General features: G+C 34.4%; 3 protein-coding genes across 5 annotated transcripts; 2 read left to right on the top strand and 1 right to left on the bottom strand.

The window, feature by feature from the left end:
* Positions 1-1320: 1320 nt before the first annotated feature.
* On the top strand, positions 1321-3724 carry LOC110711677 (transcription factor IIIA-like). Of its 2 annotated transcripts, none has more exons than XM_021890094.1 (6): positions 1321-1530; positions 1621-1761; positions 2379-2667; positions 2750-2979; positions 3078-3221; positions 3320-3724. In XM_021890094.1, exons 1-6 carry the CDS (start codon positions 1399-1401, stop codon positions 3506-3508), a joined length of 1125 nt encoding a protein of 374 aa, XP_021745786.1. In that variant the 5' UTR covers positions 1321-1398; the 3' UTR covers positions 3509-3724. The 2 variants fall into 2 exon arrangements, with proteins under 2 accessions (XP_021745786.1, XP_021745787.1); XM_021890095.1 differs by lacking the exon at positions 1321-1530 and adding an exon at positions 2123-2287 and having other exon boundaries at positions 1629-1761.
* Positions 3725-6529: 2805 nt separating this feature from the next.
* LOC110711563 (mitogen-activated protein kinase 3-like) lies at positions 6530-8750 on the top strand. The gene is made up of 4 exons (XM_021889974.1): positions 6530-6660; positions 7157-7333; positions 7997-8097; positions 8341-8750. The coding sequence occupies exons 1-4, from the start codon at positions 6530-6532 to the stop codon at positions 8748-8750; spliced, it is 819 nt and encodes a 272-aa protein (XP_021745666.1).
* Positions 8751-9520: 770 nt separating this feature from the next.
* Positions 9521-26779, bottom strand: LOC110711616 (exportin-7-like). Of its 2 annotated transcripts, XM_021890027.1 has the most exons (30): positions 26593-26779; positions 24688-24882; positions 24184-24526; positions 23373-23533; positions 23106-23171; positions 22779-22896; positions 22587-22696; positions 22395-22490; positions 19127-19250; positions 18075-18142; positions 17876-17962; positions 17603-17758; positions 17411-17506; positions 17122-17181; positions 16922-17037; positions 16754-16841; positions 16201-16305; positions 15996-16100; positions 15767-15819; positions 15613-15676; positions 15348-15479; positions 15057-15169; positions 14861-14954; positions 14231-14450; positions 11544-11674; positions 10771-10917; positions 10478-10606; positions 10165-10263; positions 10026-10064; positions 9521-9920 (listed from the first exon to the last, which is right to left on the bottom strand). In XM_021890027.1, exons 3-30 carry the CDS (start codon positions 24422-24424, stop codon positions 9783-9785), a joined length of 3156 nt encoding a protein of 1051 aa, XP_021745719.1. In that variant the 5' UTR covers positions 24425-24526; positions 24688-24882; positions 26593-26779; the 3' UTR covers positions 9521-9782. The 2 variants fall into 2 exon arrangements, with proteins under 2 accessions (XP_021745719.1, XP_021745718.1); XM_021890026.1 differs by having other exon boundaries at positions 24184-24882.
* Between the last annotated feature and the right edge of the window lie 134 nt (positions 26780-26913).

Raw genomic sequence — 26913 nt, 5'->3', positions numbered from 1 at the left:
GGTAAAGTATTAGATATGGTTTTATCAACGACATGCTCTAAATGTATATCATCCCGGGCTCTCCTTAGTTGATTTTTATGATCAATATATTATATGTCTATCTATTCATCTAATGATAAAGTTGTAATTAAAAGCAACTCTAATTGAATGTTAGTTCATAATGTTGTACTCAGTTGCTGACAATGAAGAGGAGCAAATGCAATGTTGACCATGCTTTGTTAGCTTATAACTTTGCTTGTTAGATGACGTTTATATAGGTGAAACACTGAACTACATGTTGTTTTAAGATCGTTTGAATTTATTACCAGGTAGTTGGTTATATTTTTACAGAGTTTAAATTAGTGTTTTATCGACAAAACATATTATTGTTATTCGTACTACGAACTCCATAGCTTTATGGATCTCAATGATGGTTGATCAGTGGTAGATGTTCGTGGTTGGAATTGCGAAAATATACTTACAATTGAGAGTATTTCCATAAAGTGAAGATGTACTTACCAATTGAGAGTATGAAGGTATCCAATTTCAACTACCAGTATCTTGATGTCCACATATGCAATAGCTTGGCCTCCAATTAATTGTACGGATTGGTTTCTCTATTGTTATTCTTCTATGCAATGCGTTTGAATGAGAAAAATCCCTAATTCAATAGTTGTATTAATTCTTTATGCGATGCGTTTGAATGAGAAAAATGCAAGTCGTTATTGATCTAGCCTAAATTGCACAATTGAATAAAGGTGTATTTGTCAAAACTAAATATTGTTGTAGCCGGTAACTATGCCAATAGTGTTAGCTATGAAGTTTGATATTATATGTCCTATGTATACAATTCGTTTTTTTCCCCAAAATATACACTTGCATAAATTGGTCGACATTTTTTTTTACAATCCAATTACGTTACTCCTTCCATTTCAAAATAAACATCTAACTTGACTATTGCATTATTCACATACATCACTTTGACCAATATGTGATGAAACATAGTCATATGAGTACTTGTTACAATTATCTCAATGAATATTTTCTAACTTTTTATAATTTATATAGGCAAGATTATAGGTCAAAAATTATGCATTGACATATTTGCCAATAAGTATGGCACTGACTTTGAAAGAAAGGGAGTATTTGTTTCATATAGTGGTCGAACACTAAAAGCTACACTAAAAGCACTGACTTTTTATAATTTGCCATTTTGTCGATACACACGAGCTCCTAGCCCATATTGCAATAAGCCCAACAAATTGCCCAGAAAATTAGGAGTGACACACTAGCCTAGTACGGACCACTGAGTAATGAGTATAAATACCAAATCCATCCCCAAATCATTCATCTTTTTGCCGATGTTCAAAACCCTAGAAACCCCATCTTCACTGCTCTGTAAGAGAGAGAGTGGCAGCCATGGGAGAGGAGCTTGAGGAGAGAGAAAGAGGTCCGATTTTCAGAGATATTCGTCGATATTACTGCCAATTTTGCGGTATTTGCAGATCTAAAAAGTCGCTCCTCAATTCTCACATTCTCTCTCATCACCAGGTAATTTCTACACCTAAACGAATTCAATTTTTCCGTCGTTAATTTTTTCGATTGTTACTGATTTTCGACGCCTGTTCTGTGTAATTATAGGAGGAATTGGAGAAAAAGAGAGAAGTTGAAGGAGAAGATGAAAACGAGGGGCAAAATTGTAATAACACATGTGAAGAATGTGGTGCTAGTTTTAAGAAACCTGCTCACTTGAAGCAACACATGCTTAGCCATTCACTTGAGGTACAAGTTTTTGTGGATTTTATTTGATTTAATTGATTGGAATTTTTTGTTGTTTATGTTAGATTTGAATTGTTTTTTGTGAAATTATCAGTAGATTTTAAACGTGAATTAGTGTTGATTGCCGATTTCAATAGAAATATGTTGGTTTTATATTGGATTTCGACTAGTGTAACAGAATTTTTGATATGAGTAGGGTTGTTTATTGGATTTGTAATTGAATTCGTAATGCTTTGAGCTAGTGTTGTATCAATTGTAAAGGTTATCGCGCTCGATTTGATAATTTATCGAGATAATAACGAGCAAGGTTATGTTTATGGATGATTTGTATGGAATTCATAGCTGATTGATGTTAATATTGCAGATAATGAATTTATGTGGAAGTGTGTGAAGCATTGGATCCCAAAGAATGAACTCCAAAATGCAAAGAGGCTTTGTAATCTTATACTTCTTGACTGGACTAGTATCAGGACGGGGACCGCCTGAGAAGCTCCGTCAAGTCAAGCCTCTTGACACGCACTATTATAAGGTTTGACGATTGGGCCGATTTTTAGTATGAATTAGAATATGCCGGTTGTGAATTGGCTTTTTCCTGAACGAGGTGCTTGTTATATTTGCAGAGGAGCTTTGTTTGTCCGATAAATGACTGCAATGCTAGTTATAGAAGGAAAGATCACTTGAATCGTCACATTCTTCAGCATCAAGGGAAGCTATTTAGATGCCCTGTAGAAAACTGTAGTAAGGAGTTTTCTGTTCAAGGGAATGTTAGTAGGCATTTGAAGGAATTTCATGAAGATAAGCCTGAACCTGATTCCGGGAAGGGACAAATAAAACATGTTTGTGAGGAAAATGGATGTGGGAAGGAGTTCAAATATGCTTCTCAGTTGCGGAAACATGCTGAATCCCATGGCAAGTTTCTGCTTTGCCTCTATTATTTTGAAATGTTTGTTATATTAGTTGCAAAACTGACTGAGGATATTATTTTTTTTAGTCTTGGAATCTTCAGAAACATTTTGTGCTGATCCGAGCTGTATGAAACCCTTTGCCAACATTGATTGCCTCAAAGCTCATATCAGATCTTGTCACCAATATGTAAACTGTGAGGTTTGTGGTTCCAAGCACCTAAGGAAGAATTACAAACGTCACCTGTCAACTCATGGAGAGCATTTGCCCACCATACTCAAATGCACCTTCGAGGGATGTGACCACTCATTTACCACGGTATGATTTAGTAACTTTTCACTCTTTCGTATATTGTTTTTTGAATAGTGTAGGTATTAGGGAATGTAATTATTAAAAATGGTTTTTGACTTCAACAGAAATCAAATATGCAGCAGCATGTAAAGGCAGTACATTTGAAACTCAGACCCTTCGTTTGTAGCTTCACTGGTTGCGGCATGAGATTTGCCTTCAAGCACGTGAGAGATAACCATGAGAAAAGTGCTCGCCATGTATATGTGCATGTATACATCTCTTTTGGGTTTCTTGACACAATATTTTCACCTTATTCTGACACTGCCATTTACACTTAAGTTAACCGCTTAACTGTTGTTTTTTCTAGGGAGATCTTGAGGAGTTCGATGAGCAATTCAGATCCAGGCCTCGCGGTGGACGGAAAAGAAAGCTTCCTAATGTTGAGATGCTCTTGCGTAAAAGAATTAGTGCACCTAATCAATGTGATGGTGTTCTAGATGATAGCTCGGAATTCCTGTCGTGGTTGCTTTCAGATGATGATAGTTCAGAGAGTTAATTGATTATATTACAGGGCAGAATCATTAGCTTAAGTTTTTTGTAAATTATGGGAGACTAGACTAGATGTGGATTAAAAGGAGACTATATATAATAGTTAGGGAGATTCAGAAAGTTGTATATTGGGTTGCTTATCTAGTTTTTGAATGTTCAATACTTGGTTTAACTCGCTAATTATACTACAGAGTAATTTGTATTTAGTAAATACTTCGCACTAGCTACTTGATTGCATTATCACTCTTGGTGAATGTTTCGCAAACTTCGTCAATCCACCAATGTTGGTGAATGTATTGCATCTTACTTCATAATTGTGCATAAAAATTAAGAAGTTTCTAATCCTTGCTCTCCTATATCTCTCACTTGCTCAACAATATTTTTTTCTCAAAGTGTCAAAAAACGCGTCTGAGAAAATATATACTCTCTACCTTAAGAAAATTACTTTTTTGTTTGTTTTTTGGAATTAAGATTGATTTATAAATAAAAAGTAAGATCGTGGTTGCAAATCGTACATTTTTCATACCATCTTTTATATCGCTATGATTTACAACTTTTTTCAACGAGAGAGTCTATCGATTTGTTGTAGTCGTGAAGAAAATTTTAGTTTGATTCTTCTTATCGTAATCGAATGATTAACCTCTTTTCGATCCCGTACAAATCTTTACCCATGAAACAACTAGTATCATAGTAAACTCAAAAAACAAAAAAAAAAACTAGAACAAAGCCCACCATAGGGACACTTACTACACTCAAACCCACTAACGGGGTACTTATTACCTTCAAAGAGTGTAGATTTATTGAATTTAATAACATAAACATAAAAGAAATTAAAGGAAAAGGGTCGGAAATATCCAAATTTCCGTAGAAATTTGATTATTTCTGGACTATGAAACACTTTTTTAAAGAATTTTAGAGAGAAAAAATAAAGAGGATACAACTAGGGTTTAATTACTTTCTAAAATAGAATGAAAAGGTAGTACTTTGATTTTGGCGAAAATTGAGACAGAAATTAGATGTTTTTAGCTTGAGAGTAGCGGGAACCCCCCTACTCCCAAGCATTTTGTAATAAGTGGGACTCGAACTAGTGACCTAAAAATTACAAGGTTAGTTCCCACCAACTCCACCAAGCTTTGCTTGGTTTTGAAGAATCTATCATTAAATCACAAAAGATCATTACTAGAATTGATGGTTGATATATACTTCATCCATAATTTTTACTTGTAACACAAGACTTGTTTATTATTCACATATGCTACCCTTAACGGTTTTTAATTATGGAGGACTATACTCTGATTAAATCTTGTTGGATTTTCCTCAATTTATATTTTCATAATAGCGAATAATTATAATTTTTTAATTATTGATAAAATATACGAAATAAAAAGTTGTGATATTGAAATCAATGTATATGACGAAGCATTATACGAAATATTATATGCAAATAATTCATATATTTGCAACTCCTCCGTATTATAGAGCACTCCCTCCATCCTCCTCTATTTGTCCCATTCAGATCATCAGATGAAGTTAGAGATGGCAACGGACCGGATCTGGACTGGATCCTATTTGATCCGGATCCAAATCTGTTTTAAAGACATGGATCCAGATCTAGATCCATCGGATCCACGGATCCGAATCTGGATCCGTATGTTTTTTTTTTTGTTTTAAAAATTTAATACTTTTTAAAGCTTTATTTGTACAAAAGGAGCTAAAATATATATTTATAAGTTCAATTCATATATATCTACATGATTCAACCATTATTTTTTTATTTTGACGGAAATTAAATCATTGTGTTGAAAATTGATTAAAGTTTGGTTCATAAAATAATAACAAACAAAGTATGTAATAATAGAGAAAATTATAGGTTTATATTTATATAAGACTAGTCAACTTAATTAGTATATAAATCTTAAATAATACCATAATAAATATATAAAAAATTTAAAAATGGATTCACGGGTCGGATCCGGGTCTCAAAAATAGGATCCAGATCCAGATTTGGTCCATCAAAACGAATCCCAATTCGGATCCTGATCCACTGGGTCCAAAAATTGGAGATCCAGATCCTGTAAAATAGATCTGGATCTAGGATCCATTGCCATCTCTAGATGAAGTCAAATTTAAATTTTTGTTTGAGGGGATTTAACAAAATAAAAATTGTGAGACGTATTTATAAACTTGTACTTCTTTTATTTCTTCAATACTGTAACATGCAGGAAATCCCAAAATTATGCTCTCCAAAGTAAAATTTAAATATTTAAATATTTTATTTATTATATAATATTAAATGTTATATAACAATTGGGTATTTTTTTTTTGTAAGATATAAAAAATTCAATTGTTACCCATAATATGAAATAAAGGTATTTCACAATTTTAAATAATGTAATTAAAGAGAAGTGTATGAATATTAAATAGTATCAAATGATTATTTGTACTGAAATTGAATTATAGATTTTATTAAGGAACCAAATGAAAAGATAATAAGCCATGTCTTTTTCATTGCTTCTTATCTTAGTTGCTCTTAAATCATAATTTTCAAAATATCATTATCCTATTTTATTTAATATAATAATAAAACAATCATGATGCAGGAGTTTTTTTTTAATTATGGAAAGTTGGATTATTAATTCTACTCCCTCCGTTTCATAATGTTGGTCCATATACTATTCTGGGCGTTTCAAAAAAATCCACTCATATTGAATATGTTCCAATTATAACTTAATTTTTTTTGGAATTAATTGGTTGTGGATTGATGACATGGCTCTAAGTTCCAAATATTCTTCTTTTCTTATTTTATGTGATTGATTTCATTTGTGACCAACATTATAAAACAGAGAGAGTGCTTCGTATAGAAGTAGCTAGGAGTTATCTTACTCATTTAGCTTTATAAAATCAAATGTAATTCTAATTTCCTCATATTCTTCATTAGCTCTAAGCTCTCCTTTTCTTTCTCTAAAGTATTGCAAGCATTTTTCTTCTTTATTTTCTAACGCATAATCTTCATTGTCAAATTCATATAATGACTTGTGAAGGTGAGAGAATGAGGTGGTTAAATACAAAGAAAAACCACTTTAAAGTAGGACAAGTCATTTTCGAAGTCATGAAAATTATGTACCAATACAACCTCTTAGAAAGGGGAGTTACGGTTTGGTATGTTCAACAATTGACACGGATACTGTTGAAAAAGTTGCAATTAAGAAAACAAATGATGTATTCTTCGATCACATTGTGGCTCTTAGGACTTTAAGGGAGCTCATCATTTTGCGCAATGTTCGTCATGACTATGTGATTGAATTGCGTGGTGTTATCATCACTTCTCCTAAGAACAGTTTTAAGAATATTTACTTAGTTTACAAAACCATGGATACCGATCTAGATCAAATAATCAAGTCTCCTAAACCGCTTTCTCATGAGCACGTCAAGTTTTTTATGTTTCAGGTAAGACTATTATTAATGAGTAATTATATAAAATTTAATTAATTTTAACGTATAAAAATGCATAAAATAATGTTATTTACTAGTCGTATATACTAAATTTATGTCATTATGTTTGAATATTTAATTAATTTTAACATATAAAATTATTCATATAAATAATGTTATTTACGTATATACTAATTCTTAATTTGTATTTTTCTGTATATAGTTGCATGTTGGAAGAGTTGAATAATCTCCATTCAGTGAACATAGTTCATCGTAATTTAAGACCGGCAAATCTTTTAACAAATGCAAATTCCGATCTGAAAATATGTGATTTTGGCCTATCAAGATCCTGCAAAGGTGAAGATGAATCGTTCTTGACAGAGAATGTAGTAATGCGCTGGTATAGAGCACCCTTGTTTCTTGTCTGCAACGACTGCTATGATGCAACAATCGACATTTGGTTTGTAAGATGCATCCTGATAGGCTCTTCAAGGAGAAAATTGGTGGAAGGATGAGAGAGAAAGAGGGGTCGCTGTGGGAGAAGGAAAAACGGCCGAGGTTTTTTTTTTTTTTTTTTTTTTTTTTTTTTTCTTAAGTTTACAAGATGAAATTATGAAATAATATCTCTTGCTAATAATATTTATAGTGATTAGGATCATAGGTTAAAAACTTTATTGTAGCTTGGAATACAAGGCCTATACTTTCCTAAACCTACTAGAAATCTTATATACATCATACTTTAAGGGAGCTCATCATTTTGCGCAATGTTTGTCATGACTATGTGATTGGATTGCGGGATGCTTGGTTTACGAAATCATAGATACCGATCTGGATCACATAATCAAGTGTCCTAAACCGCTTTCTCATGATCACGTCAAGTATTTTATGTTTCAGGTAAGACTATTTTTAACGAGTAATTAAATAAGATTTAATTAATGCATAAAACTAATGTTATTTTCTAGTCGTATATGCTAAATTTATGTAATATTTCAATATTTAATTAATTATAACGTATAAAATTATTCATAGAAATAATGTTATTTACGTATATACTATATCTTAGTATAGTTCATCGTGATTTCAAACCAGCAAATCTTTTAATAAATGCGAATTCCGACCTGAAAATATGTAATTTTGGCCTATCAAGAACTTTCAAAGGTGAAGGTAAGGTTAGAAATCTTCTTTTTACATACTCCATCATCAGACATGGCCATCTATTTATAGGTCTAGCTTAGAACTCTTTAGATTTAGCTAGTTGTAATTCTAAATTATTCTACCTAATTCTCTAATTTTCTACATACTAAAATTTACATTACATGCTAAATATTTTCACAAGACATTTCTACCAATTTTTACATTGTTCTAGATTTTTCCAATATCTCATGTTATATTTTCATACAACAACAGGTGAATCGTTCTTGACGGATTATGTAGTAATGCGCTGGTATAAAGAACCCGAGTTACAAATTAAATTTATCATCAACTTTCTTGGAAGCCCTAGTGAATCTGATCTCGCCTTCATAAAAAATCAAAATGTTGTTAAGTTCATCGAAGGAATGCCTTATTCAAATGGGGTTCGATTGGAGGACGAATATCTTTGGGCTGATCCTTTGGCCTTAGACTTGTTGCGAAGGATGCTTGTTTTGAACCCAACAAAGAGGATTACAGTCACAGAAGCGCTTCGACACTCTTACATGGCAGACTTGCATATTCCAACTGAATATCCCCCTCCTCAAAGGTCTCTTGATATCGATATTGAGGCAGACGTAGGGGAGTCATATCTAAGAGAGTTGATTTGGAGAGAAATGGTGTTTTAACATAATGTTTGATACTTTGATCTCTAGAAAATTCGAGTTGTACTAAAAACAATTGATGGTTTCTTCAAAAATAAAAAATAAAAAATAAAAAAATAAAAAAATAAAAAAAATAGATGGTCAAATAGCTTAGGTCTATTTTGATTATTGTTTGTAAATTCAAAAGTGTTGGATATAAAAAAAAATTAATCACAACTCATCCCAAATTCATCCTTAAATTTATCTGAATTTATCGTATTCATCTTTCAATTAAATTGCATATATACGTAGTATACTTGATGGCATAAATCACTAATCGTAGCTTGAAAATAATGAGTGTAGTGTAAGAAGATGAACAAAAACATGGTGTTGTCTAGTTTTGCTAAGCATATTTCAGATTGTGCTAATTCACAATAAAGAAACATCCTAGATGTCCAAAAAAAAAAAAAAAAAGTGAAGGAACATCCAATACTTGTTGATACTAGGAAGAATGTATTCGCAAAAAGCATGATTCTTGTACGGAAGGAAGATGGTATAGAAAGATGAACATTATGCCTCAAGAAGTCGAGATCCATGTTAGAATAATGGCAGCGGTACTTTCCCCTTTGACATTTTGGACAAAAGCAAATGACTAATCAACCAAATATGACTTCAATATAACTCGATCCAAATTACTCATTTACCAGGCCACATAGGGTAGGTTGGGGGGAGGGGTAGTTGAAATTTGGACAAGTGATGTTCTCATTGAAATGTGAAATCTTAAAAGAAAGAGAGCAAATTATGGCTTGTAATACTGATCTTTCCAAAAAACTTACCATTTATATCAAAATTTTTCAAGGGAAAGGATTCCCCTCCTGTAAGAATTGCTCTTCAGAGTTCATATTTGAACTTATGGCTGTGTAACATATCTCAAATAACAGATGCCATTAACAGGCATTTACAGAAAAGAATTGTAGAAAAACAAGAATATACAGTTTTATAGGCTAGCACAACTATCTACATGTCACTACGAGTTCATCCGTTAACTGCTTTGGACATATTTGAGAGATTAAAAAGTCATTTTTCACGAAATTCTTTCCTGAACTTGCCAAGATTTCGAGTAAACCTGTCCCTGTTAGCCGATTCTAAATCAAGAGTAACACCTTCCATAAGAATATCAAAGCAGTGAAAAAGGCGTTGCTGTTGATCCACAGGCTGTTTACAGAAGGACATCAAGAATAAGTGATCTTCTATGCCACAGAAAGAAGGGTCACCAGAAGAGGGGGGGGGGGAGATTCAATCCTAAGAAAGCAAGCTTACCTGTGATGCCACTATTTCAGTTTTGAATTTTGTGTACATCTGCAAAGAAAAACAACACATATAAGCATTGACAATAGACAGATTTGACACAGGCAATATATCTAATACGAGTAGAAAAGAAATGAGATGAAATCGTTACTTCTTCACTTATGAGAATCAAACTCAGAATTGCTCTGCTAAGACCCCATTGGGAGCTATTGTCTTCGTATAAAACTATCTCAAACATAGTCTTCAATATCTGATCAATGAAAACACGTTACTTGTGAAATTTCACAAATTTTCTTAAGCAGTTCGTTACATGTTGATAAGAAAAACAAAGGGCACCAGAATTTGGCTCAAGAAAGATTATATAAGGCAAATGAGATGTAGAACTAATAACATCTAGAAAGATATAGCACAGCCATAAAATGGAATACTTAATAAGGAATACGTAAACAAAAAATTGAACTTACATCTAGAAAGATATCAGCACAATCTGAAATATGCTTAGCAAAACTAAGTAGAGCTGGTGAAGCAGGCGATTCTCCCATCATAATATGATCAAAATAGAAGGTTGCCAAATTATCAATTGCAGAAGCACACTGCAATTCAAATGTTAATTACAACTGAATCAGCCATTTGTCAACAAATTGCAAGCTCATTTAAGTATCTTAATTCCGTGCCAATGTGCCACGCTAGATTAACAAAAAACACTAGGTGAAAAAAGGAATTTGGGAACATGACAACCAAGTGAACCAACACAAACCTGCGAAACAATGTTTGATTCTATATTTTTTATGCCAGAATGGAGGGATGTGACAATGCACTTGAAAGTAGTTCCATCCAGGTTACAAGAAAATTTTATAAGCTTGCTGAAAAAAATATCTATAAAACTGAAGTAAGCCCTGGAGACCTGTGAATAACATTAATATAGAAATTAAAAAAAGAAAATTATCAGAAGCAAAATAAAACATCAAATTAAATGGAGGGCAGAGACGCCATGGAGAAGTGCTAGTACCATCACAATTTAGTGCAGAGACGCCATGTCATAAACTATTGTTTTCAATGACAATAGCACACAGTGATACGCAACAACTCACAGATATCACACAGTTACGCAACACACATATGATATAGCAGGGAAAGATAATTTAGTGCTGCATGGTTCATCAAACAGAAGAACCTAAACAATCAATCAACATTACAAATAAAATTATACATTATTCAGCATCACACATGATGACCACTGTCACTGTGCAAATAGTTTCAAAATGGAGAAGCATGGTGACCAATAGCATGACTGTTAAGTAAAACAAGGACAACAAATTAAAAACATATTGATAAGCATGAATGTTAAGTAAAACAAGGACAACAAACTAAAAACATATTGATAAGCATGGTCACCAGAAAGATTCACCAGATACCTAATACAGTACTAAATTTCCTTAGCCTATTCAAAATTATACAGAGGGAAGGAGGGGACAAAACAAACTGAGAGACTGTGGCTTTGGTACAGAACAGCAAAACATCTACACAAACCTTTCTATATGCTAATAGATCAACAGCAGGGATTGAGAGAATCATCTTGAAAGCGATATCAAGAGCATCATCAAGGGCTTTGTCACCATATAACTCAAACACACCAAAATTGACATAGTTGCCGCCAATTGCTGTCATTAAAAGAATATCATCGCAAAAAATGTTAAGACAAGCTAAGAATAATTGCAAGCTAGGATTGGAAAGGCAAATGGAGAGCTTGTCAAAATGAAAAAAAAGATGCACATTCTCCGCATACATGTAAAAAATTGTGTCAAACAAAAGCACACTTTTTCATAAGCAGAAATCACATTTCCATTAAAGTTAGATAGAAAACATTCCAAAATTATACACAGTTTAGAACCATAGCTAGCTGATCTAAGATTGCTCTAGTTGCTAAATGACAACAAATTCAGAGTGCATTTGCTAATACAACCACTCAAACAGCAATGCAGTATCCAAGATTCAAATTGAATCTTTGGAAGACACGGAAAGAAGAATTTTGACAGGGAAAATACTAAACTACCCAAGCATTATTGAGCCAGACAAAGCAACAACCAATGAGACCAAAGGAAGTACCATATTCAGGGTTCAGGCATGGGAAGAAGATGACAAAACAGAATTTGCACAGAAATCAGGCTTAGATGTCTAGGAAAAATCCCGTAACCATTTTAACAGAAATAGCTGGCACCATATTACGACGATGCAATTTCTGTTATACTTTACAATTTTAGGAAAGGAATAATACTCCCTCCGTCCCAAGAAATAGTTTTCGTTTTCCTTTTCAAGCGTCCCAAAATGTTCTTCCCATTTCTGTTCTTTCCTTTTTAAGATTTTAATTAAAATGACATTAAATTCCCATACAAACTACCCTTACTTTTTCCCTAATTTTTTTGCCCCTATTAAATGCTTTTTGGATTTTTCTACTACATTCATCATTGCTATTGTACTTTTATTGAAGTTTTTGTCTTTAATGTACTTTTTACTGATTTTTATGAACTTTTACACGCTTCTCCTACTTTTCCTTAATTCCCGTGAAGTATGGGAAACGGGAACTATATTATGGGACAGAGGGAGTAGTATTTTTCAGGATTGGGTGTCTTCTCAAGAATGATTGATTTCTTATGGGGTCAAGTGATGTATTTACTTTTCTTTGGGGACCCGCATGAAGCCTTGCCTAAGCATGTCTCTTTCTGAAGTAATGTAATTCTAGATTGCAGGGTTTTTTTAGCTTTTCTTGATTTGAGTAGAATTTTGATCACCTTTTGTCTCCTCATTTTATACGTTACTGGAAACTATCTTTAAAAAAAAACAAAAAACAGATACACCACTGTCACAGTATGTAATACTTCCTCTGTGTGTGTGCGCGCGCGGGTGTGTGTGGGGTAAACTGGTAATTGTAACCTTTCTATTTTTACACATTCTGATATATAAAAGTAAAAGGAAAAATTGCGAGGAAGGTCCTTTTAAGGAGTCGACCTTGTGAGGAAGGTCTTTTTATGAAAAAGGTGGCACAAAAGGTCCTTTTATGGACTTTGGGTGGTGAGGAGGGTCTTATGACCAAACTCCGGCGTTGACTTCCAAATTCCGGCCAAAAAAAGTCATGTGCTACTTTAGATATTTTTTTTTTCTTTTTTTCCCTTTCCCAGTTCTTCTGCCGGAACAGCCAGACTCAGCCGGTGGTGCAACCCATCCCCCCCTCCCTTGAAACTCGCAACCCATCCCACCCCCTCGCCTGAAACCCGCAACCCATCCCCCACCCTTGCCTGAATCCCGTAACCCATCCCACCCCCTTGCCTGAAACCCGTAACCCATCTCCAACCCCCTTGGCTGAAACGCGCAACCCATCCCCCAGCCTTGCCTGAATCCCGTAATCCATATCCAACCCCCTTGGCTGAAACCCGCAACCCATCCCCCACCGTCGCCTGAATTCCGTAACCCATCCCACACCCTCGCCTGAAACGGAAACCCTTATCCACCCTCCACCAGCTGTGAAATCCCCATCCTCACCCCTACCACCTCTAAACTTCACGTGAAACACTGAGGCCGTGACCTCCATGTTTTCAATTGAGGAAAGAGAAGAGAAAATAGTGGTGTAGGTGGGTAATTGGGGCTGTTGACAGCCGCGGAGGAGAGAGAGAAAAGAGGAGGAAGAAGGGTGGTGGTCTGGGAAGTAGAGTGGTGGTTTGAAAGGGGACGGTGGTGGTCGTCTGGGAATAAGGGATGGTGGTAGCGGTGGTGGGTAAGTGGTTTTGCTTTTATTGGTTTTCAATTGAGGAAAAAAAAAACTGATTTAAATAGTCACGTGCTGTGCACGTGACTTTTTTTGGCCGGAGTTTGGTCAACGGACCCTCCTCACCACCCAAAGTCCATAAAAGGACCTTTTGTGCCACCTTTTTCATAAAAGGACCTTCCTCACAAGGTCGACTTCTTAAAAGGACCTTCCTCGCAATTTTTCCAAAGTAAAAATATTACTGTTGATATTTTGGAAGTATATGTATAGCTGTTTAACAAGCTCCCACATGACCAAAATTGTTCTCTAGTAAAAAATCACCAAAAATAGTTAAACAAGATTGTGGGTATAGAGTAAAAGTCAAAAGGGTGCAACCAAAAAAACAAAGTAGAAGAATGGAACTGGGATGATGGGATAAGACTATGGAAGTCGTCAGATCAATTTTGAAAATACATACCTCTTGTTAAAATGGAAAGAGAAACCCAAATTCCTTTGTATTTGGACCTATAGACATCTTTTGGACCAGAAAGAGCAAGAATTCTAGACCCATAAGCAACAAGCAACTTGCTAACTTCCCAGAAAAGCAGTATGCCATTAGGAGAGGATTGGTCAAACGTTAAGCGCTGGGCTTTATTTAGAACTAGCTCTGCATAGAATTTCAGCAATGGAGTTGTCACCTGCAACAGACTTTGTGATTAATCAACATAATCTCCATTACTTTTTAAGGATGATCCCTCAATTAGAAATGATTAAAATCAATGCAGATACAGGATACTTTGATTTTCATTAATAATGCCGGATTTGCCTGGATATCTTGACTTTCATTAATAAGCTACTCCCACTAGATTAAGTAATCCTATAATCAATACTTTGTATTATAATTATGGTTTAGATTTGATCCACTCTTAAAACATGCCGACTGGAAAGGCAATCATATAATTCCCAAAAAAAAATAAAAAAAAATCACTTGTACAATACATATCACAATCAAACTCAAACATGCAGATAATCAGGTAAACCTACAGCATGTCATGTCATTGTTAAGACACTATTATGTAAAATCATCTCAAGGGAAAAGGCAGCTTACCTCTGGACTATCGATCCAAGTAGCAATAGCTTTCAAAAGAAGAGGCATATGTGCTGGATATAACCAATCAAAAAGAAACCCATATGCCTTGCGACTGAAGTAATTAATGAAATATAAGAGGTTAAATTTTTTTCTTAATAATATTAAAGATTTTGTAGATAGAGCAAATAGATTCGGCTTAGATCCCACAAATCACCTGTGTATGGCCATTGCAATTCCTCTTAGATCCCGCATCAGCCCAGCTATAGCACATTTTACAGTCTCATCCCGAAATAACGGGTCAGGAATGGACTCAAGGTTGACAAAAACCTATCACCACCATCAACGATAAAATATATGAAAAAGAAAGAGGTCTAATGATTGCAGCTTCCATTATAACACCAATAAAAGTACACTACTAACAGAAAGGAGAGGTCCTTTCAATGCAGCAACAATTGAATTTTAAAACTCACTGCCATTTTAATATGTTAACAGTTAACACACATACCTGTTGTAAAGGATCAATTGCTTGCTTAAACTTGACAATGTTATCTTCCATGAACATCAATGAACCAACAGTGAAATAAAAAGTGGTTCTTCTACGAGAACTGTAATCTTTTAGGAAAAGAAAATGCTCTCGCTGATATCAACAACACAACATGAGCCAAGCAGACACTTTAATTAGTACCAGCTCTAAATATGGGAGGAGGAGAGGGAGGGGGGGGGGGGGTTCTAATAATATGTGAGGAAGAGGACTTAAGAAGACCACTTACATTGTGATTTTCTGTTATATAATGAATAGAATCCAGCTTTAAAAGAAGTTTTCCCGTCATTAACCTGAATAGATTTGATGTTTTATTGTACATAAGAAAGGATTTAAAAAAAAAGTTTTAAGTCTAAAAATATTCCAGTAGCAATAGAACAAACCCAGATGTCATCTCCGAGAACAGAGCTAATGTTTGATCCAAAACCTCCTCACTCTGCAAAGAGAAGAAAGATCCCCAAAAGAACTTAATTCTGACATATATTTTAACAAATGGGTAATAAGCATTCCCCTTTATTCTCTTTCCCCGTCTCTTACATGATTATCTTAGCCAAGAACCTTTAAGGTGTTCCCCTAAGTTTTTATTTAGAATATACTTCATCTAATTGTTACCTCTGAACAAAACTTCAGATTATTGGCGATTTTCCGGACCATGACATCCAAAATCAACAGGTGATCATGTAGTCTAAGAAGTTCAGACAACCGAACATACAGCTGCTGCAAGAAAAAAAGAAAAAGAAATCAAGAGCACTGAAATTAACCCTAGTATCATTATATGATGATATGATTATGAATTTAATCAACAGCAAGCACTTGCCTTCGAAGCATGCAATGCTTGGTCTCCTACGTAACTCTTCCTAAAGTTTTCAAAGAAACTAAGGACTGCAAGTTCAAGCCTCTGCCTGCTGAGTTCACCGTATCTCTAAAACATACAAGCAAAACAAGAAAAGCATTAAAGCAAAAATAGAAGAGGACAAAAGGCATCATACAATCAATCTGCAGATCAATTCTACCACACGAAGACAAAATATTCACACATAAATTGAAGCGAGGAAATTCATATTACTGCATGTCTGCTATTGTGTATGAAATTCTAAGTTTGTCTGGACAAAAGTAGATATAGAACTGGCAATTGACAAGAAGCAACTTCAAATGGTGAAAGGCCAGAAGGATAGCCTACGAAAAAAAGAAATGGCACACCATAATCTTGTTACCAGCATTCTTAGTTTTTTGTCAGCAAATATAACTGTCAATGGCACAAATTGCTGATATCATATCCTAAATGTCAAGGTTTGGTACTGCAATAAAGAAAATTCCTCTATTTTACAAAGAGACATCAAAACATCCCATAAAGAGTTAAGGCACGGTACCTGGACATATGATCCAGTGTCCATGAAATTTATCAACTGCAAAACACGTGCTGAAAGATCTGCATCAATCACTTCATTTGAAGTACAACTGCAAGAGATATTGCTTACTAAATTAGAGGCTTTTGCATGCAATATAAAATAAAAAAGTAAGAATTACAAAATCTATACCCGGTATATTGCTTTACACTCAGTATGGCACCCACTATATGCACCATCCATGCAAGTTTGGTCTCCGTTAATACAACATTGCTACTACTTACATACTCCTGTAGTTTTGTACCATCCTGAGTCATGCAACCAAATCATACATTAAGATTTATGCTTAAGTTTAATATTTAAACGTTGACAACAAGAAGGATATAATATACCATATATTCTTGTAAGAGAGGGTCCATAGCATTTATCAAATAGGTACTGCAGCTCTCACACTACAATAAATAAGAAAAAGACAAAAACCATTGAGAATCAGAACAGCACAGCAACTACTCCACATCGTCCCCCCCCCCCCCACCACCACCACCACACACACACCAAAAAAAAAAAGGGTAGGAAACACAGCAGTAATTTCTGCGTAATTGTCAAAGGTCAAGTTCCCATAACAAGACAATTTTTCTAGCAATACAATGCAAAACAATCTTCAGGACCAACAGGTCAAACCTGAAATCTGAAAAGATATGGAAAGAATTTGAGCTGATCCTGCATTAGCTCAGCCTTATCAAGAGGACCTTCTAAAAGATCGTCTGAGAACCCAGCCTGTCCTAACAATCAGTCGGATAACTAAGTTAAGAAAGAGGCAAAGAGAAATTTATGTAGCTAAAAGAAAAGCTGGGCAAGCAATTATATCTTAACCTGTACTGAATCAAAACGTGAAGATACAAATCCTTCCAAAATCTTGGGCACAAACTCATCTAAGCGGTAGTTTGTAGACTTATCCTTCACATATGGTAAAGATGTCACCATTCTGGACCACAGCTCTAGAAGATAATAAATACTGCTGCTTGTCCACTGAAATGAAGAAACTCAAAACAATTTCATACAAATTGAAACATTTACTGCTATACAAAAATTTTAAATTTTAGCTTCATCAAGTAAACTTCCAAAAGTTGCTTAGACTGCAATAACCTTCCAAGACTGCAGAGACTTCAATGTGAAATCTGATATTAGGCCTATCCATGAGTTGTAGAACTCCACACTCACGACCTCTGATAACTGTCACAGAATTTTAGGCAGCATCACTTTTAGCATTTAACCTATCTGTGTAATACTCAGCCATGAATTGAGCATACCATTTGACATTTAAATGTTAAACCTATCTGTGTACCTGAAAATTCACTTTAAAACGCCCAAGGAAACGGCAAAGCTCATGGTAATTATCATGATGATTAAGACCTGTTCCCAAGGTAGAGTTAGAAATAGATAACTATTGTTGTAAATTGATATCCTGCTTTATTACAAAGATATCCGTAGTAGGATTACTTTTAAGTATAAACAATTCTAAAGCATATGGAACAAATTTTTGCTTAGCAAGAATTATTTATAGGCATAAATTTTGTTTAATAAATTCTATAATGACTTTTTTAAAAGCCTAGGTTCCTGAAATGTTTAGATTCCTAATATAGGTACTGTAAGTCAATTTAATCATACTTCGACTTCAAGACTAAATATAGAAGTCCTGAGAAATTGAGGTATCATGAACTAACGGATACAGGATTTCATATCAATAACATAATTAACATTGTATCACATCACCTTGTATCTCCCAATGTCCCAAACGGGGAAGATTACAATGCCAACTTGCCTTTATACATTATTTCTACAGCTATATATCAATTACTACGATTTAATAATAACCCTGTTTCGAAGAAAGGCAACAATAGACTTCACCATCGAGTTATTTAAATGGTAGATATAATATTTTATCATAATTTAAGGATAATCTTGTCAGCTAATTGTAACTAAAGACTTACACAAGATAAGTGTTTAGAAGTTAATCTTTGTGATTGGTGGATCAAATTAGTGCTCAGCGTGATTTACAAAAACAACAAAGTTAAATGTGCAAATTGAAAATAAGATAAATGAAGGTTAAAACAAGATATGTTCAAATCAAAGTAAGCCTACATCTACAGGCAAGGAGATCACGTGTCTATTTGTTAGACTTTCCTAGAGAGATTACGAAGAACATGAACCAATTCTAACAGACTTATTTTTCCTATTTCACTTTACATAAACACCTTTAAACATTTCTATTTACTGGAACTAACCCCATTTACAAGCATACAAGTTAATGCTCATTATTAAATTGAAGCTCTTTATCAAGCATACAAGTTATAATGCTCAAGCGAAAGACTTGGAGCAATTGATCAACAAACTAACCTTTCCCTGTTTCAAGAATATCCTTTGAGCCCATCATCAATGAAGTCAAAAACTGCTTACGTGTGGTACCGCTCGTAAACAAGGATCTTTTAACTAAAGTCAATCGCCCCAAACACTCCAAAGCCTTAACAGAAAATATTGAGCTATCAGTGTTGAGAACAAAAGAGATTTACACACACATTGAAGCTCAAAATAAATTCTTACTTTCAAAAAGCTCAGCAAACATAGTATAATCAAACATTGACAGCCATTACATCTATGTATTGCAAGGACAAAAATAGTAAAAATTATACATCTTTCAAGAATTATGTTCCATTTCAAGGGTGAAAGTTAAAGGTGTTGTACATATAAATTCGGAGGCAATTAATTTATACTTTCTGGTAAGAATAGGTAAAAGAATGGATCAACAACCCATTGTAGTAAGATTAGTTTTCTTTGTTATTTAGTAATAACCAACTTTCTCTCTTCTCTGCCAATTCCCCACCAGCCAGGTGAATTTCGACAAGGGGCGACAACATTGATATAGGGTAACCTCCAGTACGAAGTCCACAAACATCACTTCAATCTGAACTTTTGTATCACTCCAATGTCATGTCCACCAAAAATAGCATAAATCTAACAAGTTTCCCTCTCTTTGCACCTTCAACTATGCCTTTGAGCCAATCCTTAAACTGCCTTCAAGACTCTGACTGTGACATGACACCAAAGACTAAATCACCAAGCACAAATTTTCAACCCTCGTCAGGAAAATTCACATTTATACCCTCTAACTTCCTCTCCACTAGTTCTTTCATATATGAGAAAATTGTGTGGTTTATGACGGTGAAGGTGACAAAGGTAAAGAGAACATTGTTAAACTGATACGCAAATAAGAAGAGGGACAGGGCAATTTGTGGTTCATAAGATAAGCTAAATCCTAATGGGAAACAAAGTTCAAATCAAAGTGCACGATAATGCCTATACCATCAACACTATTTCAGCAAATTCCATGCAAACCACTTTCTTTGGGCCACTCTTTAGAGTATAGGACGGGAACTGAAATGAGGTTTACAATAACAAATATCTTAGCTTCTAACAAGTGAGAAATAGAATGTAGGGAATGGAAGGAACACATCTCTTTAGGAACATGGGTTGGGGTGGGTCAATTGAGATAGCTATTTCAAGGTCCCTTATGGAGAAAGGTAAGAATCAAATCGTAAAATGCATTTCCAATGATAAATTGTCCCTGAAAAATCCTTTGACCTACCCCCAACTATAAGCCTTTGATCATCTGCATTCCTCTTCTAAATTCTGATGTTGCCAATTCTCCTTTTTCAAACTTTTTAGTACATGACAAATCCATGCTTTCCTTGGCATTTTTAATGCTGCTGACCATATGGAGAACAGGTGTGCCAACTAGAAGAGCATTTGGAAAGCCAAACCTCCAAAATTACAATTCATATGTACCTTCACTGGCAGGATAAAATTCTCACAAATCAACCTCCAAAGACACATTGTTCTAGATACCTAGCATTTATTTTGCCCTTTGCCTATTGAGAATTCAATTCATATAGCTTGTGACTACCCTAACACATCTCTAGTTTGGCAGCTGCTAAAACCCCCTTCCCAGCCTTATACCTAAGAACATCAGAGAGTGGATCATAACTAATCTAAAGTTCTAAACGACTATTCAAAGATTGGCAACCTTCCATTAAGTACTTTCTTCCCCTTTGTCTGCCTAGATATTTGAAAGCTGAGGAATAAGCAACGATGATCTTCTGCATATTGCCATCCAAATAGCCTATATATTTATAGTTCACTCATCCCCACACACACTTGATGGGCCATCCTACCCTGACAATTGAATCTTTAAGAATGTGGAAGCATCCCATATTGAGGAAAGTACCACAGGCATTGCATGTACATGTCTTTTGTCAACTGGTCATTGGTTGAAGGGCTTCCCAAAAAAGCATTAAACTCCTTACCGAACCTTTGCAGAGCTTATGGGGATCAAGAAAGGACTTCAAATTGCAAGTGATAAAGGCTGTGAAAACGATTATCGCCATATCTGCTAGGCTGCTAGCAAAGTCACCATAGACATGCTCAACCAGAATAATCTTGAACATAACTTTTACTAACATTTGAATGAATGCAAGGAGATAAATCATATTTTCCAAAGAGCAAAATCCATCTCTACAGCGAGATAGAAGAACCACCTAGCTCTAGCAACAAAAGAAGGAAGGCGACTGTAAGGTTAAAGTAACTAGGATCATAAACTTTGTAACTAGTAATTTGGATCGTGTATGAATTAATGCCAACTTATCTACTTTTTTCACCAAAAGAAAAAAGTGATGGAGGGCTGTTGGCAGTTGGCACTGCTATGGGAAATATTAGTCAAGTGTCCAATGGTGATCTGAGTTGGTGGTATTTCAGAGCTGTCAGACCAACAGTGATGGTATTTAAAGACACCATGATGGTCAAAAGCAGAGAGAGGAAAGAGGCTAGTCTACAATGATAAGATGTAATAATTCCCATTAAATAAATTAACCAGGCATTTTTTAGACAGGAAATAAATAATAAGTATGTATTACAAGTATTATATATTTCACTACCTTTATACTACGTATCTACTTTTAAGCCCCTAAATAGTATCAATAAGTAGTAATACTTGCATTCTTATTGTATTGCTAGATATTAAAATGTAGGGTATTATATGTTTTATTTAGTTAGCTTTTCACTTCTGAAATTGTTATGATACTCCTAGATTTACTATTAGACTTTTAATGACTTTACAGGACATCATATGAGTTTACAGCGAAAGATACTTAAGAGCCACGAACAGCAACATTAGACGGAGGAAGAACAGAGCAACAACTGACGAAGAACCACAATCGACTAACCAACTGAGCAGTTCTACCTCATGTTCTCATTTTACAGTGATGATTTTTAAAGTCTGAGTAGGTGATAATTTTGATTACTTAATTTGCATGCTTAACTCTTGTAGTTAAAGGTGTGATGTTATGCAATGGTGTTTTAGAATTTGATAAAATCGCCATCACAGTCCCTTTGTAGAGGATAAAGGGTAACAGGAATCCACAAACATTTCACTTAACATTTCTCTTAATTATCTACTGTCAGATCCTGTATTCAGGCCTTTTGACTGCATCATTCCCACATAATCAATCTACACATTGTCTACCAATTATACATATTCCAACTCAGGCCAGCCCATTTTCTATCCCTTCAGAACAAACTCAGAGAAGAAAATGACATAAGTTAGAGAACTCACTAATTTTGAAAGAGGAGGATTGGTGACTGCATAATAGTCATAATATATTTGTACTGTTGAGGGTTCCTCAAGGACTGATCTCCAGGAGATCGGAGCCTGTCACCCCATAAAAAAATAGTTGTTGAGGAGACAAGACTTGTAATAGAATATTTCAATCAGATTAAAATATAAAAACCATTTTCCACAATATACCTCAATTATACAACTTTCCTCTGAGCTTTCATCAATTGATGATCCCATAAAATCAAAAGATAAACATTGTAGAGAAAGTGAAAGAGCCAGCTCCTGCAATTTCTGTTGAACTACATACCCAAAAACTCTTAAGACGGAAGAAAAATAGCTACTCTATAAAAGAAATTGGCTACAGAACGCTTAAATAATTACCATCACTTTTAAGTCCATGCAATGATGTAAGGGAGATTCCGTAAATTTGCCGTAGCGCCTGATCTTTGAACTTGCTTACCACCCTCCGATGTTGCAGCAGGGGTAACCCTGGAGTTGGCTGTTATTAAATTGAGTTTGACACACCAATTAGTAGATAGAAATTGATGCAACTTAAGTAGAAATCAAAGAAATCAACAATAATCAATCCAAATGATAACATCAAAAAAATGAAACCTATGAAAGAAAACATTGAAGATTTAAGGCTCCCTAAATTTATTCCAGCAATAAATCATAAGCCAATTTGATATCATATCTGATAAACCTTACCCGATTCATCTCACTCACAAGCTGATTCAATACCTTCAAACCCATAGCATAATGAGCGGCTTCTTGCTGCAAAATTAAGCACAGGCTCAAATAAAAATATCAAGACCAAAAACAGCAGTTGCAGCAGAAAAGGGCACCAATGATTGAAAGTTCAAAAAAATCAGATACCTTGAATAAAGAAACATAAATTTACGTTGATTCACATAAACATTAATTTCCAAGGTTTACAATTTCCTAGCAAATATGCAAAGGGCTATATCCACTAACCTGATTCATAAAGTTCACAGAATCACTAATGAGCTCCTGGAATTTATCATCAACAAACCAACCAAGTTTTGAAACTCGACAAACAAGTTGAATCAACGAAGTCGCTACAAAATGCTCCAAGTTGGCACTTCTAGAAGCCAGATAGTTTACAACATGGTTGCCTTCAGATTAAAGTCACACAGGACAAATTAGAAAAAACAAGAGGGCAAAGTTCCAAGTATACACATTGTCAAAATACAATAGTCTGGATCATCACAGAGGATTCAGATACCTAATTTTACTTTTCACTATTTACTATTTACTAAAGGATTCAGATACCAAATTTTACCTTTTAGTTTTTGTATGAATCATCATATAGGATTCAGATACTTTATACATGCATATGACATCCGCTCCCAAAAAAAAAAAAAAAAAAAAAAAAAACAGAACAAATACAAGAAATATATAATTAGTCAGTTTCTACTATCCACAATCACAATAAGTAGGCCAACTGCCAACATCTTAATATGACCCTTTATAAAGAGAAGGTTGTTGAAAGTTGAAATCACTAGCAATGAATAACTAGTGGAGATGTATCAGTTGACAGCAGACTTGACCAACTCTTTATAGTTTGTGGCATAGATTACATAACTGCGGAGAAATAAATCAGATGACTCTATCAAATGGGATATGTTCACAACAACATTCATACATAGACATGAAGCAGGAGCAAAGGCAATTAAACTTGTGGCCACGAAGTCAATAAGCAGTAGTAAACAATAGGAGTATATCAAAAATCACTTAAAGGTACAGAATTTGAGGGGGAAATTACGAATTTGAAGCTGTAGCTGCAAAGGAAGTATATTTTGAGTGATGTGCTTCAGCAAGCTTGAGCTAGCAAATAAAACTGCATATGGATTTCTTGCATTCTCAAGTATGTATTCCAACTGTGGGATGCAGCTGGTATCCTGGGAGAAGCATTTCAAGGTGTTCTCAGCATAAGCTCGCTCAGCAGAGTCTTGTGAGTTGTAAAGCCTCTCGCACAAAGCTTCCAATTGTTCCAAGTTTTCCATGTAGATGATGTAGCAAAATTCCCCCAAAAGAAAATATGCAAGCAAAGAGCACGTGTATTTTCAAATGCTTTCTCTTCTTTGCTGAATATGGCCAAATGGCATCTGCAAAGTATTCACAAAATCCAAAAGAAGAGTCTAGATGTACATTATGAAATGAAGTCTGAATTATAATAATGCTACCGTGCACACCAATAATATCAAAAGATGAGCTTCTATGTTAAAAGTAAATACATAAAGCTTGATCATTTACAGAAAATACATACATAAGGATTGCTTCTGCTTGTTTTACAGAAATAGATACATGGAATTGGCAGAGTATTAGTCAATGACAAATTTTGAAGTTACAGGATGTGTTGAAAATTAATTACAACTCAAAGTTAAAATGCCATCCTACTGCTCTGAAAAAGAAATCACAACCAACTTATGGTCAAGAGAAGGCCAGCAGGCCAGCAGCAGACCTGAAAAGTAAATATTGAACAAAATTCAATTAAACATCATTCCAATTATAATGTTCAAGGACTAAGTCTTAAAGATGTACAAGAAGAAAAAAGAAAAGGAATATAATAAAATTATTCCAAAAAAGAGAACAACTAACAGTAGCCAGTAGCAGGGGTATAACTGTATTATACAAATAAAAAAAATATTAAACCCGACATCAATACAGATATAGTATAAGATACAACAGCATAACTGTGGCAATTAAAATTGAAAATTAAAAAAGCACTTGCAACATATCCCTCTATGTATGCCAAAAGAATCAAGTATTTGACCACTAGAAGGAAACAGGGTTCTGAGAAATCCCTCTAAACTAATTATACAGCAAGAAAAAACGAAAGAAAAAAAAAAAAAAAAAAAAAAAAAAAAAAAAAAACCTAAATAAAAGCATAGGTGTATCATAGATAGAATAAATTTCAATTTCATTGCATATCATCCACTGAATATCAGCAGTAGAAATAGGGAGCAAATCAATCTTTATCATGGGCTATGTCGACTAAAAGCCACATTACTCAAAGAATAAGAGTCCCTTACTCCTGTGTAGAAGTGTAGATACTTTAAACATGACTCGTTTTAAATATATAAAAACCCGATCACCCACATGAATGCTAACAGCTTAAATATGCCCAACAATATGTGCAATATGAGGGCAATCCAAATTCCAAAATACACACACGGACATCAAGCAGGCCACTAATCAATAAATCAATCAAAGCCTTAATCCCATAAGTTCCAATAATCAATCAAGCAGGCCACTGATATTAAATAAAAATTGGTGAGTTCCAAAAAAAATTCAAGGAACTACAGAATGTAATTAATCAATTACATTTTACAGGCTCGTCAATTTAAATCTTTTATTTCATTGACAGTAACCAAATGCCGAATAATCTATCACTGCCAAGGGATAGAAATTCATCAAAAGGTTGACGACCTTAATTGATTTCAAGACGTGAAATTAGATAGATGAGCAAAACTACTAGTCTATCACTCATTAGTCAATTGAAGCAAGATCAACTAAGGCTCTAAATCAACTGCCATATCTCTAAAATTCTGACAAATCAAGCCAACAATTTCAATTTCAACAAATTACTCAAAATTATCTTTGGTCAATCTTCGCCATTAAAATCTCGATTAAAGCCTCAATATTGATTATCAAAATAATCCTCAAACAATTTGGCTAGTTCCATCTGATAAAAACAGTAGAATCGCCACAAAATCACTGTAAATATAATCGAAACTTACCAAATGAAATGACATAAAAAAGAACTAGGAATTTAATGTATATTAGCATTGATTTCAATTAAACAACTTCAACACACCCCGAAAACCGAATATCATGTGAAAATCAAAATTTCGCAGACAAATTCAACAACAAAATAACTAGCAGAATTCACCAAAAAAAAAATCAAGATTCAAAGAAATGAAACAATAACTTTGAGCACCATAATCATGTTGGATTCCAGAAACCCCAGTAACAATGAAAAGGGTTTAATCAAATGGAAATTTTCAATCATCATGCATTTCATATTCATTTTTCTCATTTCAAGTTAATTCACATTGTAATTACAAAAAAATTTAAAAGAAAAATACGTGCAGAAATCCATTTTCCAGATTGTTTAATTATCGGATTTTTATCATTTTTGATAAAGAATTAGAGAAGGAAATCATCTTACAAATGATGGGAATCAATCACATTGAATGGGCAACGCTTTAGATTATTCAGAATCAAAGAGAATGACAGAGTGAAGAAGAAAGAAAGGAAGAAGAAAATGAAGAAACCTAGTAGAGTAGAGTAATTGTTGGAGTTTATATAGAGAAGATTGGGTGACCAAATCGACAGCGACACAATCGGCGATGTTGTAATCTTGGGTCTAAATCTTGACTGTTTTAGAGAAGTTGAGAGAACATGTGACCCCACCAATAACACTAAAGATCGCATTGGGTCATGTCGGATTTCATACTTATTAGAAAAAGAAAGTATGGAACATTAAAAA

Source organism: Chenopodium quinoa, unplaced genomic scaffold (assembly GCF_001683475.1).
Source record: "Chenopodium quinoa cultivar QQ74 unplaced genomic scaffold, ASM168347v1, whole genome shotgun sequence".
NCBI classification, from domain to species: Eukaryota; Viridiplantae; Streptophyta; class Magnoliopsida; order Caryophyllales; family Amaranthaceae; genus Chenopodium; species Chenopodium quinoa.
The sequence above is the reverse complement of the archived record's forward strand: the minus strand, read 5'-3'. Positions and strand labels throughout refer to the sequence as shown.